A 17610-nucleotide genomic window follows, 5' to 3' on the forward strand; every position below is an offset into this window, starting at 1 on the left:
TATATAATAAATATCTGTATAACTAATACAACAATCACTTATGTAAGTATTACTAATACATTCTATTATTTTTATGTAAGTACTTTAGTTTTCTTGTTTCTTGTTAATTGGCGCAAGTAAGGACCAATTACACATGATAGGCCATATTAGCGCAGACTTTTTGATCAAAGTAAAAATTTTCAAAGTGAGAGTTTTTCTTCCGGTTAATCAAATTTACTTGTGTCAATTTTTGTCTTCAAATAGATTTCAGACTCGTTTTGGTGAAAAACTTAAAAAAGAAGAAATAGAGGGTCAGGAGAGTGAAGAACACGATATCTGTTTTTCACTTTTGTTATTTTAAAAATAGATCCGGAGGTGGTGGAACGGTCCGCACTCTGAACCCACCTTCCCGTCGTCTTTCCTCCATTTTCAGATCTCTGGGTTTTCCCGACAAGATCTCAACAATTTCTCTTTCTCGAGTGCCACAGGATTGCATTGATGCTTTCAAGTTGACCCCGTTGATTAAAGATCGAAAACACAAAGAAAAAGAAAGAGAAAATGGCTGGCGGTGCTGCGGGAGGTTTCATCACTCGAGCATTGGAATCAATGCTCAAAGAGTGTTCTAATAAGAAGTATTCTGCTCTCCAGACAGCTATCCAATCCTATATTGGTTCGTATCTTCCTTTGCTTTACTTGATTTTATTTCAGATCTTAGTTTTGTTATTCATGTTAGAATTTAGAAGTAGCTTCAGCCATTTCAGTGATTATATTGAAAATGGAGAGGAGCTATGGATAGCCTGCAATCAGAGGCGAATTTAGTTTTTTTTTTGAACATGGGTACACCACTACCAAAAAAGAGTGGGAAAAAATGTATTAAGTGAGAATTGATACCAAGTCCTTTAGGTAAATAATTCAACTTCAACTAAGTACATCATTTAGACTTCTTGTAGCATGGATTCCAACAGAGAATATTATTACCAATTTTAGAAAATATATACATAAAATATCTAGTTTTACAGAGAGACCACGGATTCACTTGCCTCATATTTTACCTCTAAATTCGGCTCTGCCTGCAATTGACAGTAGAAGAATACCCAATTGAAATGGAATGATAACTGTGAGTTCCCCTCTCTGTGGATATGGAATCACTACTAATAAATGTATAAAAACTCAATAACATAATTGAAATCCATTGATAGGAAATGATAAATTGGCTGAACGTCTTTAGTTTGAATACTTCATATTATAGCTTAAACCTCACCCTTTCTCTTATTGGTTGTTCCCAACTTTCTATTCTATAGTATATAATTTTTTTTTGTATGCATACTCCAAACTATGAAAAGAGCATATAGCTAGATTGAGCAAGGTTAAATTGCATGTGGATTACGAGTGGAGTACCGCTAGGGATGCTAAACGCCACTTTGTGTCAGAGGGGCATGCGGATTTGGGCTACTTAGTAGAACCAGACCATTCAACTTGCCAACAGCCTATGTGCTGATCTATAGCCAGTTGATCTATCACTATTTTTACTTCGCACATTCATTTTCGTGATTGAAGTTATCCTTATGTGGCTTTACTGTAATAAACATTTTATTAATGTTTTAAATAAGTGGATTAATATTGTCATTATTGTACTCTTGATACCAAGATTGTTTAATTTTTTTTATTGCAGTTTGACATTTCAAGTACTAATGCCCATTTTGACAATATTTGGTTGAAGTTGGAAAGAATATTTGGATTTTGAAATTGTGTTTGAGCATGAAATTTCCTTGAAAGAAATGAGTTTTGTGAGTGCATTTGTAAAAGCCTTCAAATTCTCTTTTTCAAGTTGGCTTTTGAGGTAGTTTCAGGATGGCACGTTAACTACTTAAAGAGTCATATGTATGAAGTGTAAACGATTGCTATATTGACTTGCCTCGTACAGTTTATCTGGGCCTTCCTCTTTGAGCTAAATCTAATTCTCTATCTACCTAGGAGAATGTATAGAGAAATGTGAGAAGAAGTTGTCAATTTGTAAATGACAATACCTCTCATTGGGCGGTAGGTTGATTCTTATTAATAATCTGTTGGATTCATTACCCTCATATACCATGGCTTTATTTTCCATGCCATAAAGGGTCATTGGATGGAATTCGTAGAGACTTCCAATGGCAAGGTAACCACTAGAGTACGTCTTTCAATTTGGTCAAGTATGACACTATCACAAGATGCAAGAAATTGGGAAAGCCTGGGGTTTATAGACATGAAAGCACATACAACAATCTTATGTGCAAGTGAATTTGGAGGTTCAATCATGATGAAAACTCTAACAGAGAAATGTAAGTAGCACAAATATAGTCTCTCGATTCTTTGATCACCAAACTTACCCCTCCTCCCCTCAAACTTGGTATCTGGAAGCACATCTGGGAAAAGTTGGATTTTCTTATGATTCTTTTATAAAAGTGGGAGATGATAGAAAGACTTGATTTTGTCAGGATGTAGCATGGTAATTTTCCTCTTAAATATGTCCTTTTGTACTTATGAAACTTGGCTACTTCCAAGGCTGCTGTGATTTCTCACTATCGATGTGAACATGGTTGGCTTATCACTTTAGAAGGAATCTAAATGATTGGTTATTGATAAGTATCTTGTCTTTTGGATTACTTAGCAGCTCCCAACAACCTCTTTTAGCTTAGATTGTCTCATTTGGAAGGGTAAATTCAAAAGGCTTCTTTTTCGTAAATCATGCTCTTCTCTACACACACTACCACACTGGTCACTTCATACACTTCAAAGACTATTTAGAAATGTTTTTCCCCCCTGAATGTCAAATGCTTCTCTTGGTTGGTATCCGAAGAAGCCTGTTTGCAACAAGTGTACTAACGGAAGAGCCGAAGAGCAATACGAGGACAACAATTATCTAGTCATTCGTTGCTCAATCTACTTTGTTGTCATAGTTTAATCATGATTAATTCACAAATGTGATCATCAGAAGCGATTGAGAGTAGAAATTCTAGAAGAGATTTAGTATCCCCAATATGCTTAGAAGTTCTCGAGTTAAAAACTTAAGGTCCGAAAGTGGAGGATTGAAAATCACAAGCAACATGATTATGGTTTGAGCATTAGAAGCCATTGATGAAAATAACTAGTTAAGCGCCTTTTATTGAAAGAGCTCATCGTCATCTACTCAGGTAAGACATCATACCGCTACTCTAATTACGAAATCTCATGTGCTTGGAACCAGAAATTCCAAATCTAATCAACATGTTTTAGATTGAAGAAAGTATCAATTTGAAGAATGATATTCTGAAGAATTGGAGTAATATATAGAAAGACATGCGGAAAATTATAGAGCTTTCCCTTCATCTTTGTATTTAGGTTTCTTCTCATAGTTTCTCTAAAGAAATGACAAGTGGAATACATGCCCTTCATCGGTGGGATCACATAGGCTACCACCGACAAAACACTTGGGAGGCTCTTTCGCAATGCAACACAATACTCTGATCAAAGATAATCATTGACTAGGATACTGGTAGATGTAGAGAATTCGACTTTCTTATATTCAAGGACAAGCAATCCATTGGAGGATACTATCGAGAGGATGAACGGTCCAAAACCTCGATAGTTGTAACATCACGGTGAATGAAACTCAATCCCGTGAAGCAACAATGATAGTGGTTACCATGGGGGAAGTCATGAAGGCGTGGTAGATAATACAGAGGTGGAAGTCATGAAGGTGGATATGGGGGTGATATTATAATGATTGTATCTCGCTACTCTAAAGGTGGTGGTGGTGCCTCAAATGGAAACTGGATGAGTTAGATTTTCCGCTGCTTTTTGATTGTTTTGTGTTGTTTTGAAGTATGTGGTAATTGGGTTTGGATGTTTGGTTGAAGTTCAATTATGGTTTACTAGTTCCTGTTACTGTCCTAGAGTTTGACCGGGATTGTTTCTGTTTGAATCTGTAATTCAATGTTCTCTGGAATCAACTAAATGAAGATCTACAATTTCCAAAAAACATGAGAACAATTGTTGAGAATTGATTGAAGACATGCCAGGATGCTGAGTCAAACTTGCTGGAAGGATTACCAAAAAGTTACTAGAAATATAAACCTAAAAAGTTTTTGATGCTAGAGGAAGTGGATGGCGGTGCTAGTCAGAATGGTTACGTGAAATACATTTGGTGCAAGCAAAATGGTTACTAGGTGCTGGTGGAATAGTTGTCGAATCCACCCCCCCCCCCCCAAAAAAAAATAAAAAATAAAATAAAATAAAATAACAGAAGATATTTAAAGAATGTGTGAATACGAGTGTCTTAAATTTGTTTTTTTTTCTACAATCAATCCATACTACCAATGATGGTTACACTACATTTTTACACTTGTGACTAATACTAACCCTGTTCTACATAACTACCTATTCGAACAGCTCCTTTGAATGGATTGTGAATGAGGCTATTCAGAGCACTAGCGAAACTATTCTGATTTTTCCCCATTAAATTATGACTTACATCTTGGTTTTGTTTTTCTATGAAGTGGAAGGAATGCAAAAATTTAAGATGTGCTGCTTCTTTGGCTCGACCATGGTATATATGGCTAGAAAGAACTCTAAACCCTCAAGACTAGTATATGCCAGTAGATTTGACTTGTAGCAGTAGTCTTCCTTGTTTTACTTCCTTTGTGGTTCAACGGTACAGGTGTGTTTGGGGGTATAGCCTGTTAGATGTGCAATGAAGGTGGAGGAAATTGTAGAACAGAATGTTATTGTTGCTAATCTTACTGGTACTTTCGGGAGTGCTGCACTGTTCGATGCACGATGAACATAATATTGTTGTTAGTCTTACTAATCAATTTTTTTTGTTGCTTATTGTTGGCTGTGTTACCAGTGGAGGGCATCTTCTCCTCACCACACCTTTTTTCTCATGTTCTTTTGACATATATTTTTTGTTTCCCAGTTTAAAATGTCATCATCATTATCATCAAGTACTCCTAAGTTCTTCTCGCCCTAGTTCATGGAGCTCCAAAACAAGATTGACCTAATTAGACCATTGGATATTTTATGGAGGGCCTTCATCAGCCTTCTCAAAGCTCTTGCTTGCATAAGTTGTACTTTTGTAAATCAGCCCGAACCTCTATAGGAATTGAACCCGGTCGAAGATGTCGGCGCACAACAACAACATAAGGATAGGTTTTTTTTAGGCTTCTTACTTAAAATAAACAAACAATTTACACCTTACATAGCCCATAGCAAATACACGATTCAAACGCAACAATTAATTCTGGCTAGCAACAGTGAAGAACGTAGGGAGACTTGGTTTTCTGGTCACTGATTCATGAATGTAGAGAGAGAGATGCGAAAAAGATAACTAGAGAGAGATAGAGGCTGAAGTCCAACATAGAGATAGAGATGAATGAGAGGAAGAGGCTGAAGAGAGTTTGGGGTTGAACGAAAAAAATTCAAGATATATATAAATTGACCTAAATCGGGTAATAAAATAACAATTGGGCCAAAATTTGTTAACTAGATGCCGTTGGGCATCTGACTGTAATTTTTTCTTTGGTGCTACTGTTGGCTTGACATAACATGGATTTGAAATGTCTTGATAAAATTTAGGATAACTTGAATATTAAGAGTTATTTGAGAACTGTAAAATAAGTTTGCGAGACCCTTTTAGAATGGAACTTTGGTAACATCAGCTGTCAAATATAATACATGGGTATTTCGTGGAGAGCCTTCATCAACCTTCTCAAAGCTCTTGCATAAGTAGGAATTGTTGTACTGGTATTGACAAACCCGGAGGAATTTTACCCCGCCTAAGATGTAGATGTACAACAACAAGAAAAGAAGGATATGCTTTAAACATGATACATGTTGACTTGGATTTGAAGTGTCTGCGGAAACTTTAGGATCACATGAATTTTAAGTGTCATATGAGAATTGTGAGATTTGTTTGCCATACTAATAACATTCACAAAGAAAATAGTTTATATTAAATTTGTCAGGTGATGCTACTAAAGTTCCTTTCGAATTAGTCTACTGTATAGAGGAAGTGATGGTTTGGTTATGTATCTGGATGCTAGGATTGTTTATTACAAATGATATATAATTTCGAGCAGGTAGTGTATTGACTTGAGTCAGGTTAAATGTTTCAAAAGCTAGTTTATGGGGGATAAATTATTCCAAATGGATGGCGTGGAATCACGCTAGGGTCTTATAAGATCATAAATAGACCATATATTAAAATTCAATATTGTTTTGTTTCATTTGTCTTCAGTACCTCTATGCTTGTCTGGATCTGATTCTGTTGCATGTCTTGATGTTAAATTTGTTATTAAATTTTCCTCTGTAAATTTCCCCATGCAGTTTCTGGATTTTATTAGCTCCCCGCACTTGGATTAGTTTATTTGGACCTAACAGTTTCACTGTGTTAGCATAGTCTCACTTATTTTTTTCTTCAGCCATTGTCCCTTATGGACTTTGTTAGCTCCTTTTTCTAGCATAGACAAATGTATTGAAGCTAACAATACTTCTTTTTATAACCATTACATCTTCTTGATGCTATCAATCAAACAACTTCATAAACAAAGGTTATTGAACTGCTTCTTGTTTTGGAACATCTTTTCTGCTTCTGCCCCTTGTTAAAATGAAGTGATTCTTCTGATTTGCTGTGTTTTCCAATTTTGTCTGCTTTCCAGACAATTCAAAAGCATCTAGTCAGCAAAGCTTATCCACTGAGAGTGATGCTCCAACATCTTCAACTGTAGATCAGAGGTAGGCACTATCACATTGTTTGCTCTTATATCCTTTATCTTCCAACCTTCAACTCTATTGTTTCTTCAGTTTCCTTATATTGTTAGCTCAGCTCTTACTTCTTTTTTTCTCTTCAAATTTCATGCCATTGAAAATTAGCTTCTATCAGATTTTATTGGCTATGCTCTAAGCAACGGGTACTCTACTGTTCAGAATGCTATATGATTTTTTGGTAGAGATGAGATTACAGTCAAATATTTCTATTTTTTAATGTTTCTAATCCATTAGTTGACTGGGCTGAGCCTCTAGTTCTATTTTTTTTCTTTGACTTTTCCTACTCTATCTGTCTTATAAATTAATGGTTCACGGAATCACCTCTCATGCAGTTCTACTGACACTGGAGCCTCGGAAAATGAAGCTGCACCAGTTGACTCAACTACTGCTTTGCCTAGTGGTGATACAGAACCGATAAGCGGGGCAGCAAGCCAAAGTGGAACTATAGTGACAGCTTTAGCTCAGGCAGGCAATACTTTAAGCCCAGCACAGGCAGAACTCGTGCTAAATCCACTCCGGTTGGCTTTTGAGACGAAGAATGGAAAAATCATGGAGCTTGCTTTGGATTGTCTTCATGTAGGTTCTTGCTGCTGTATTTTAGCGTTCTTTTGGGCCCGGACTTGGAAATTTGTTTCTCTTTATTATTTATGTTAGGCATCTTTAGCTTCTTCCTTCGTTTGAAATTTCTTTCCATCATCCAGGTTACAAACTTGGGTAGGTGCATTGGAGCTTAACGAGGGGGAGGGGACTGATTACTATTGAATTACAGTTATTTAATTTCATTTATACATGCATCATGGACCTCATTTTCTCTATATATTTGTTGCTATCCTCAAAGTTGAGTCATTTGTACCAGTCTTTCTAGTACCTTTTTTACATAATATGCGTGAATGAGCATGAATAACTTAAGTAAATATGCCAACTGTTTCATATTGATAAAACAGGTATCTTTGCATATTTCATAGATTGACTATCTAAGAACATTCTTTCGGCTCCTCAGAGATTCTCAAAAAGTGTATCCAAAAATCAGTGATAACTTTGTCTGGATATCTGCAGAAACTCATTGCCTACGACCATCTAGAGGGAGATCTTGGCTTAGATGGTGGGAAAAATGTGACGCTGTTTACTGACATCCTGAACAGGGTCTGCGGCTGTGTGGATAATTTGTCGCCCGATAGGTAGAAACCTCTCTTATTTTGATCTTTTCTTATGTATTTTCCCTTTTAAGTTATCAGGAAATTGTTTGCTCCTGTTAGCTATGTGCCTCTTTTATTTGATATATATTTTAACTCAATATTTCTGGAGTGATTAAGTTTTTGAGTATTTCAATGCAGTACGACTCTTCAGGTTCTGAAGGTACTTCTTACCGCTGTAGCATCCACCAAGTTCAGAGGTATGCAACTTTTGAAAGAAAGATTCCTTTCTTCACCTTTTTTTTTTGTTACTCTCAAGTCTTGTCCCAACTTACTTTACCCTCCTGCCATCTTGACTTCGTTCCAGATTCCTCGACTGGTTAAGTTTTATATCTGTAGAAGTCCAACTTTATGTAAACTAGAACTCCCTTTGTCCCAATAATCTATGAAGTTTGCATTGTCCCAAACTTTTTTATGACACCTCTCACTACTAATAGTTTTTCAGTTTAATTTACATAACTTTTGATAATTTAGATTTATTTAGTAAATAAAATTTAGCTTTGATGCGAGGTTTCTTTTTCAATTTTGTTTTAAAATTTTCTTTCACTATTACTTATGAAATATATATGGGTCAAATTAATATGTTAAAACTCCATGTCGTCAAAATTCGTCATCTGAAATAATATGGAGTATTATTTTACACTCCTTTGTATCCTAATGACATCATTTTTGTCAATTATAAACCTACAAACGGCTATAGTCATAGTGATCCTCCTATTCAACTACTTAGACCATTTTCAAGCACCTCATATCTTTTTCGGGGCGTCCAAAGATTTGATCTTTTTGTATGCTTTTTCTTGACTGCTCTTTCCAATGTTTATCGAAGATAAAAATCCTTTATTGATTAACCCATAAACTGACCTAGGTAAATCCATGAATTCCATTGGATCGTTCCTTCTTACTAAGCATCTGAATCATGAATTGTCCTAATAAGACAATTAATCCTTTGTATTGAAAGAACTGTTCAAGGATCAAGCAATCCCTTTCCTTCCTATTTCATATAAATAAATTTAAAATACTCAGTTTCAAAAAAATAATAAAATAATTTAAAATACCATAGTATATCTTTCCACAAATGAAGGAAAAAGACAGTTTGATTGAATATTTTTAACGTTCTATTCTTTTATATGCAAGGAAAAAAGATAATCTAATATTATTCCTTTTAGAAAATCTGAAGTTCTTAGTCTCAATAAATTCATAAATATAAAATTCAATAAAAAATAAAATAAATAAATAGGGGATTGAAAATGAAAGTTTCTTTCTCGGAAATTTTCATGATAAAAAGTAATTTGTGGTCCTCTTTAGTTTCCAACACAATAACCACTATCTCTTAATTTAAAAATATTTGTGTCTGCTATATGAATCCTCGCAAATATAAGAAACTGAAAAAGACATCTTACAAACATGCTTTAGCTTGGCCAAGCCTCGACATGTGAGGAAGCTGCCACAAAATTGAAGGTGTGAAAGAACCCAAATTCAATCTTCCGAATGAACATACTTAGAAAAGAAGAGATTTTCTAAAGACTTGTCTTGTGAGGAAGTTTGCTAGTTGGGTGGGATCATCAAACATGGTTGCTACTTGAGTTGTAGAGGCTTGGAGAATGGAGAAGGGGCTAAAGGTGTCAAAGTTGATTCTTCCTGTTCACATCAAAAGTAGAAGCTACGAGGGTGTTCGAGGAGGGAAATAGGTGGATGAATGTGTTAAAATTGACAAGATTCTAGTTGAATTAATGTGAAGATTTGGTAGGAGGATAATTCTTCTTTGGTATAAAAAGTCAAGGTAGGAAATTTGTAGTTGAAATATATAAACCTCAACATTTTAACCCATAGTGATGTCATGGATGTCGTCAAGAGGAAGATTTCATTCCTATAAATAGGTAGCTCTTGGTTCATTTGTAACACACCTCTCACTTGCCTTCTCATCTTCTAAGGCATTTGATCTTCTTTCTCTCTTGTAGTATTTCACTTGTATTTTTTTGGAGTGAAATAAATATTGGTTGATTGTGTCCGAGGATTAAGCAAAAGAAAATAAATTTTTGCCCAACCTCATAAATTTCTGGTGTTCTTTTTATTGTTGTCTCATTTACTATTTATTAGCTGTCTTTAGGTATAATAGTTGTGATTTCATCACTCTCTATATATTCGGCTTCCGCAACAGTACGGAGAGATTCTGAGGCCGGATAGATGGCATGACAACTCTGGTTGTGTGAAGGGGAGGGCTAGAAAAGGGTGTGCTGCGAGTAATATTGTTGGTGTTCCGATTCACCTATGGTGTGTGAACTTGTTCAAAAAGATGGAAAATCTTTGCGGTAGTTTCGTGGATGTGAGGTGTTGTATGAGTGATATGTCAAGAGCTAAGATGTATGTTAAAAATGCGGTGGGGGGTGGGATTCCAATTTCTATGATCTCGAAGGATGGATGTAGGAGTTCCTTAAAGTGTTGAGTATTCTGGGAGGGGGGAGGAAATGAAGAAGGAATAGGGAAGGAGGAGAGGGGAAGATATACGGTCAGTACTATGGAATGTACTGAGTATGGAGAGTGTGCAATGCATGACATAAAACATGATAATACAATAACCAAGCTAAAACATGACAATTCTTTAAAACATCGTTAGAGAGATAAAATATGGTCAATGCAATATTCATAAGAAAATCATAGGTTTAACTTAACATAACATAAGTGAGAGATACCGTAACAGACATAAACCATGTGAGCTATAACATGGAGTCCGGTGTCATCCCTTCTGCACCGAAAAAAGATTGTCCCACTTGATAAGGTAAGGACCATTAACATGAGCTATTTGTGGATCCACTAGCTTAAACTTTAATTGTCCACTTGGGACATCCTATAGGGGCACGTAGTTATGGGACCTAGGTGATTGCTCCTAGTCCACTAGGTGCTAGGTAAACTCTCAATAAGAATAGTCATAATCATAGCACAGTCTTTGAAAAAGGTAAGAATCTTGTAATACTGTATATAATCATGGCTGCCATGCCAGATTTCCATATTACTAGTGAACTCTGGTTTATAAGAAAAACTGATCCATGATTATTGATGGTATTTCAGGTACCATACTAATCAGGACTTACTTTTAGGAAAAATATTCAAAGCATTGATGACATATCTGGATGTCATACATGTCATGTGTCTAAATAAGACGGAGTAGCTCCTTTAAATCATATCATGAACCATCAGCACAATCAATGTCATAAGAGATAATTAATAGCATCTAGATCATGATAAGTTTTTTCATAGAAAATCATGAAAATCCTTCGTGATAAAAAATACTTCACCTTTTTGAAGTAACCTTGTTTTCATAAAATCGTTAGTACTTTATCTAAAAGCATTCTTAAAATCATAGTTCATAAATTCGTGATGCATGCATAATTCTCTAACATAGTTCGTAATCATAAAATAGTCATAATGCATGGGTTCATGAGAAATTTATAAAAAAATATATAATTAAGATCAAATCATGCATAATAAGATCAATAGAAGTGAAATAAACTTTAATTGATTAAACCCAATGAAGGATCATCAAAAACCTAGGGTTTAGGAAGAAATCATAACGAGAAATTGAAAATATTTAGGGACTCCAGGGATGAAAAGGAATCCATGGATGAAATTCCCACATACCTTGAATCAAAGCCTTAATAAGATCTTGTAATGGAAGGTTGAACTTGAAATCCTAGCTTGACTTGAAGAAGAAGACTTGGATGAGAACTCCTTGAGTTTTGATTGAATGGGGGAATTTTGAAGGGTTTGGGTAGTTATAGGTCTGAGGAACTAGTCCAAAACGACCTAGTTTAGACATTAAAAGAATAGGAATTGACTAAAATTCCCTTGAAGAAATAACTGCCGGCATGGTCTACGGGTGCCTCTACCGACCGTAGAAGCTTATACGGCCCGTAAAGAGTTGTCCGTAGAAATCGTATGAAGATTTTGACTTTCTGAATCCAGGTTCTATGGGTCACTTCTACGACTCGTAGAACCAAGTGCTTGAAAGTCCAATGTTTCTGAGTCTCCCTTCTATGACTATACGAGTCGTAGAACCAAGTGCTTGAAAGTTCAATGTTTCTGAAGCTCCCTTCTATGACCAACTTCTACGGTCCGTAGAACTTTATACGAACCGTATACCCTCTGCTCCTGTACAACTATGAAAATCAACCTCTCTGAATCTCCTTCTACGGGCACTCGTATGGACCTTTTATGGTCTGTAAGTAGGCTCGTACAAACACTTGTGAAACTCTGAAAATTTCCAACTTCCAGGACCCTTTCTACAGAACTGCGGTCCGTAGATGGTCTCGTATAAAGCATCAGTGACCAAAATTTTTCCAAGTCTTAAGCTCTTCTTTGCACCACTGGTTTCTACAGTCCGTACAACCTTATACAGTCCATACAAGGGCTCATGGAACCAGTGCACCATCAACTTTTCCTGAGTTGTATCTTTCCATTTTGACTTTCCAACTTCTGGGGAATCACAGTGGCTAGATGATGGAGTAGTTACATGGTGGAAGAGGGCTTCTTTTAGGCTTGCCAAGAAATAGAAATTGCTGAAAAAAGACAAAAGGGTGTGGAATAAGAGGTGTTTGGGAGGGGAATTTTGGAGTGTGTTCTGTGAAGTCTTCTTATGAGAGATTTTTAGTAGTTAGGAAGGAGTATGTTTTCCCATATAATGCTATATGGATTCCAAAGGTGCCAAGGAAGGCTTGCTTCTTCGCTTGGCTATCCACTAGAAGGGTGATTTTGATAGTGGATAATCTTAGAAAGTGAAAGGTTGTCTGCATCAGTTGGTACTACATGTGTAAGGAGGCATGCAAAGACGTTGATCATCTTCTTCTACATTGCAGGCTGACTATGAGGTTATGGTGGGTTATGCTTAGGTGGTTTGACACTTCATAGGCAATTCCACACTGTGAGAGAGTTGATGTTCAGTTGGAAGAGCATGAGAAGAAGGAGAAGATGAAGGGCATGGAATATGGTTCCACTTGCACTAATATGAGTTGTTCGGAGAGAGAGGGAGAGAGAAATAGGAGAGCTTTTGAAGGTATAGAGTCGAGTTTCTCTTAGTTGAGGAGTAGTCTTTGTTCCCTTATTTTCTTTCGGTACACACAAAAAGTTCCTTGTTGTATAGATGAATGGAGTTTGTAGAGAATCATATCATTTTGTAAATCCTCTACTTTTTGGTATATATCTTGTATACGACTGTTGTGGCCATGTTTATGACTGAAAATACATTAACTTGATTAAAAAAATGAATCCTCAGAGTCTATTTCACTCTATTTGGACCTCTTTCTTTTTAATAGTCAATAATTTAGAGTTATTTTCTATGAACATACAAATTTCTAAGCAGACTAGAAAGACTCCTAGCAAACAGTGGACCTAATGTAAGTATGTTGACATGACCAAACCTTAATTCCAACTAGTTGGTAATACCTATAATATATCTCTTACTTCCATTGTATCCTACTCCCTCGGTTTCATTTTATATATCTTAGTTTGGTTGAAAATCGGAATTAGGACTGTAAAAAAACTTTTGAATCTTGTAGTATTAAACATGTTATGTCATTTCTATAAGGGAGTGTCGTTGAGGGTAAAATGAGAATGTTGGAATTAAAGACTTACCAATATAGAAAGGGGCATTCTTTTTGAAACAAATTAAAAAAGGAAATAAGACACATATTGAAACGAAAGGAGTATTCTTATCTAAGTCTGCAATGATTCCAAATGATATTAGGTCTTTAATCCAACTTTCTTCCATGAAATATTTAGTTATGTAGCCTCGTTAAACATCTTCAGTCATCATTTCTCTAGCCTACCGACTAGTGCATTTGGAGGTATACATAGGACATGAACAAACATTCTCGAGCTGGCTTCTCTCATTTAATCCTTTATATGTACTACTGTACCTTCTGTCAGATGTAGTTTCTCATTTTGTCAATAATATTTTTATTACATATCCATCTTAACATTCACATTTCTATAACATCCATCTCGTGGATATATTGGGCATCACAGATAACATTGTTGGTCTTATAATGTTCTGCAGCACTGCTACATTAACCATCATATTGTAATTCTATATGATACGTTTCATCTAATGTACCATTCTCCTGGAACTTCAAGACTATGTATTTGAATCGTCTGCAATTAGGCACCACAATTCTATGTAATCTCACCTCACTTCACTCTTCTTATGCTGGCCACTGGCCAGACTTGCTGGGTAAATATTCTGTGTTACTTCTATTTATCCTAAAATTCTTACTCTCTAGTGTACTTCTCCATAGTTCAAGCTTTTGGTTGACACTCTAGGTAATCTCGTTTGTGGGACCTTTTCCTGTATAGCATTGATTAGCTTATCTATAACTTGAGTGAATTACATATATACTCGATGCAGATCCCTGGATTGAAGTGTTATTTCACGGTTACGAGAAAGTTCTTTGAGTCTCCTACCACTATTTTTGCACTTAGGACAATTTTTCCATGCATATTATATATTTATTATGCATTCGTTTCTTCTCAATCATCCATCAAAGGACTTCTCGGCAGTGCATCATACACTTTCTCTGGGTCAATAGATATCATGTGTAGATCCTTCTTCCTTTCCCTATAAGTTTTTCAAATTCTAAAGAAAAAAAATGTAGCCTATGTTGTAGATCTACCAGGCTTAAACCGAACTGGTTCTCTGTCACCCTAGTAGTATTCTTCAATGTTTATTCTCTCACTCTTTTCCAAAGTTTCATCATTGTGGCTCATAAATGCCATGGCACAATTTTAAATATATCCTTTATTTATGTATGGCAATAAACTAGTATTAGCTTATATTAGTAAAGAGTTTGCATGGATTAATTTTAAATATGCTCCATCTGTTTTGAAAAAGTTGGCTTAGTTCTTCATTGGTCTGTCACAAAAGGATGCCAATTTCCTTAAAATGAAAGTTCTACTATACTCTTCCTATCCCACGAAAAGTTATCTGGGACCTACTTTTACTTTTTTCAATACTTGCTCTCTACTATATTTCAAAAAATTCAAGAGTTTACTGATAACCTCACATCTTCTCCTAACAAATACTGAACTAACATTTCAGCTCTTTTCTTATTCCCCATGCTAGATCAAACTATAGGACTGTTAAGTTTGGATAAACAGAGCATAATTTCAAGTGTATTGCTAACTATCACTCAATTAAACCATATATAGTTAACACATTATTTCAAGTGTATTGCCAACTATAACTCAATTATCCATTTATAGTTAAATTCGTTTAGCTTGCATAGTCAAGCAGGTCCAACACAATATAGTCAATTGCGAATACCATAGAAACACTTAAGTGCCTGCTTGGACATTAATCACAAATACAATTGAAATGTGCTCTTTACTGAACATAAGTGCATAAGCTAAGTTGCTCGGACTCGGTGTGGGTATCTAATACGTGTGCTGATCTAAAGGTCGTTTTCTTCAATCTCTTAAGTTTTAGGATTTGGGGGTATGGATCCGAGTGCAGGTACGGGTGCTAGGATACGGCCAATAAATGTATATTACGACATATGAAGTATACATCACAATTAATTAAAATATTGAACTAAACCTAATAAAATTTAATTCTTTATAAACACCTAATATGTTAATCGTAAGATATATCATGTAATAGCAAAACATTCTCATACTTTATATAACTATATATATATATATATATATATATATTACATAAACCAAAAAATCAGTCTAAATTCTTGGTCAATCTATACTTCTCGGTTATAGATGTAGTCAAAGAAACCAAGGTAAGTTGACCAAATCTGGTGTGGATCCCACACTCACACCCATACCCACACCCACACCCATGTCGGGGCGACAGGGGTGCGACAAGGATTTTGAAGAGTTCGAACAACATAGAAAAAAGTACTATGTAATGCAATAAAAAATAGCAATATACACTAACATCAATTATATAGACCAAAAAAATGAAAAAAAAATTACAAGTGAATATATGAAGTAAAAATCATCTCAATCAAATTTAACCAATTTATGTTTCTGATTCAAATGAAAAATGCTGTTTTAAGTTCAGATTAGCGCCTAATTTTCGTTTCCCCTCTCAAAGACACTCCGTGAGCATTGAATCCCACACCTAAGTGCCTTGGTGATTGTACTAAAGTGCTGCCTAAACAAACAAAGCTCCCGACCTGTGCTAAGTAGTTTCATGACTTAAGCAGGGCTCGAGCAGGCATTTTGGCAGCATTGGTCCAATGTAAATGACGAAGTACAAAATCTTGGGGTACCTTAACGTGTCCGTCTTTGCAAAGCTATTGCATAAAAAACATTGAACATTGAACAGTGTAAATGACGATGTACAACATCTCGGGGTACCTCAACATGTCCGCCCTTGTAAAACTTTTGCATATAACATTGAACATTTATTGCTTATATGAATTAAAAATTGGTAGGACTAGGATTTTCTGCAAGTGGCAAAGAGGAGTCCTTAGACATTTTTTCTGTTTGCTTTGTCCAAATTGCAGTTCACGGGGAATCATTGCTCGGAGTTATCAGGGTCTGTTACAATATTGCTCTTAACAGGTATTGCTGTAATCCTTTGTATGAAGATGACTATTTTATAATATATCAAATGAAGCTAATAGCAACTTGTTTGCATGTTTAGTAAAAGTCCAATAAACCAAGCAACATCAAAGGCCATGTTAACACAAATGCTTAGTATTATATTCAGACGGATGGAAAATGATCTGGTATGTGAGCGAATAGTGGATGAACCAAGTTTTTTGTTTCTTTTTTGAGATGCTAGCGGGGGAATAGTGGATTCTACTTTATAGACCCTTAATAGCTTCTTGCAATTCAGGGTTCTAGTTCACGTGGACCTGTTGCACACCAAGAAACTACTGATACTAATGGGCCAAATGTAAGGGTTGAGGAAGTTTCACATAATGATCCGGAAGATAAAGAAATAACAGAAGGGGGAGATGCACCTAATGTTGTTCAGGCTAAAGATTCATCTGTTGCATCAGTTGAGGGACTTCAGAGTTTTGTTGGTGGTGCTGATATCAAGGTGAACATACCTAAAACTTTACTATTACTAACACAATTACGGTATTGTCATGTAAAAGCTTATGATATGTACATATTATGACCTTTTCTTGGAATACAGGGTTTAGAAGCTGCTCTTGAGAAGGCTGTGCATCTTGAAGATGGTGAAAAGGTCACAAGGTATGGATTCACTGTTGAAGAAATGATTCTCGTAAAGAAAACTTGTTTTATTGAGATGTTTAACTACATTTTACAAATCGCGTGACAATTTGTAACTTTAACCAGAGGAATTGAGCTTGAAAGCATGAGTCCTGGAGAGCATGATGCCTTACTTCTTTTCCGAACCCTTTGCAAGGTTAGCATGACTGGTCATTGATGTAAGGTCTTGGAAATCTGTGGATTTTGCATTAATAGGAGTGCGTTTGCAGATGGGCATAAAGGAAGACAACGATGAAGTTACTGTTAAGACACGAATTTTGTCCTTGGAGCTACTTCAGGTGAGCTTTCTTCTACAGGCTGTTTGAGTTGTCGTTTTCTAAGGTTCTTAATGTATCATTTTATATTGCATTGTATTATATTGTTTTGCATAGATGCACTAGTGAGGAGGTGCGAGAGGTTGGTGATA

General features: G+C 35.8%; 1 protein-coding gene across 1 annotated transcript in view; it reads left to right on the forward strand.

Moving 5' to 3' along the window:
* Positions 1 to 263: 263 nt before the first annotated feature.
* The window catches only part of LOC129870847 (brefeldin A-inhibited guanine nucleotide-exchange protein 5), a 42105-nt gene continuing 24758 nt past the window's right edge, over positions 264 to 17610 (forward strand). Inside the window, exons 1-11 of the mRNA XM_055945723.1 lie at positions 264 to 649; positions 6654 to 6729; positions 7095 to 7338; positions 7819 to 7940; positions 8097 to 8155; positions 16466 to 16523; positions 16606 to 16690; positions 16801 to 17007; positions 17107 to 17165; positions 17271 to 17340; positions 17414 to 17482. Coding sequence (XP_055801698.1) covers positions 538 to 649; positions 6654 to 6729; positions 7095 to 7338; positions 7819 to 7940; positions 8097 to 8155; positions 16466 to 16523; positions 16606 to 16690; positions 16801 to 17007; positions 17107 to 17165; positions 17271 to 17340; positions 17414 to 17482 — 1161 coding nt within the window. The 5' untranslated portion in view covers positions 264 to 537. The remainder of the gene's footprint in view (positions 650 to 6653; positions 6730 to 7094; positions 7339 to 7818; positions 7941 to 8096; positions 8156 to 16465; positions 16524 to 16605; positions 16691 to 16800; positions 17008 to 17106; positions 17166 to 17270; positions 17341 to 17413; positions 17483 to 17610) is intronic.

The sequence above is a fragment of the Solanum dulcamara genome, chromosome 10 (assembly GCF_947179165.1).
Source record: "Solanum dulcamara chromosome 10, daSolDulc1.2, whole genome shotgun sequence".
NCBI classification, from domain to species: domain Eukaryota; kingdom Viridiplantae; phylum Streptophyta; class Magnoliopsida; order Solanales; family Solanaceae; genus Solanum; species Solanum dulcamara.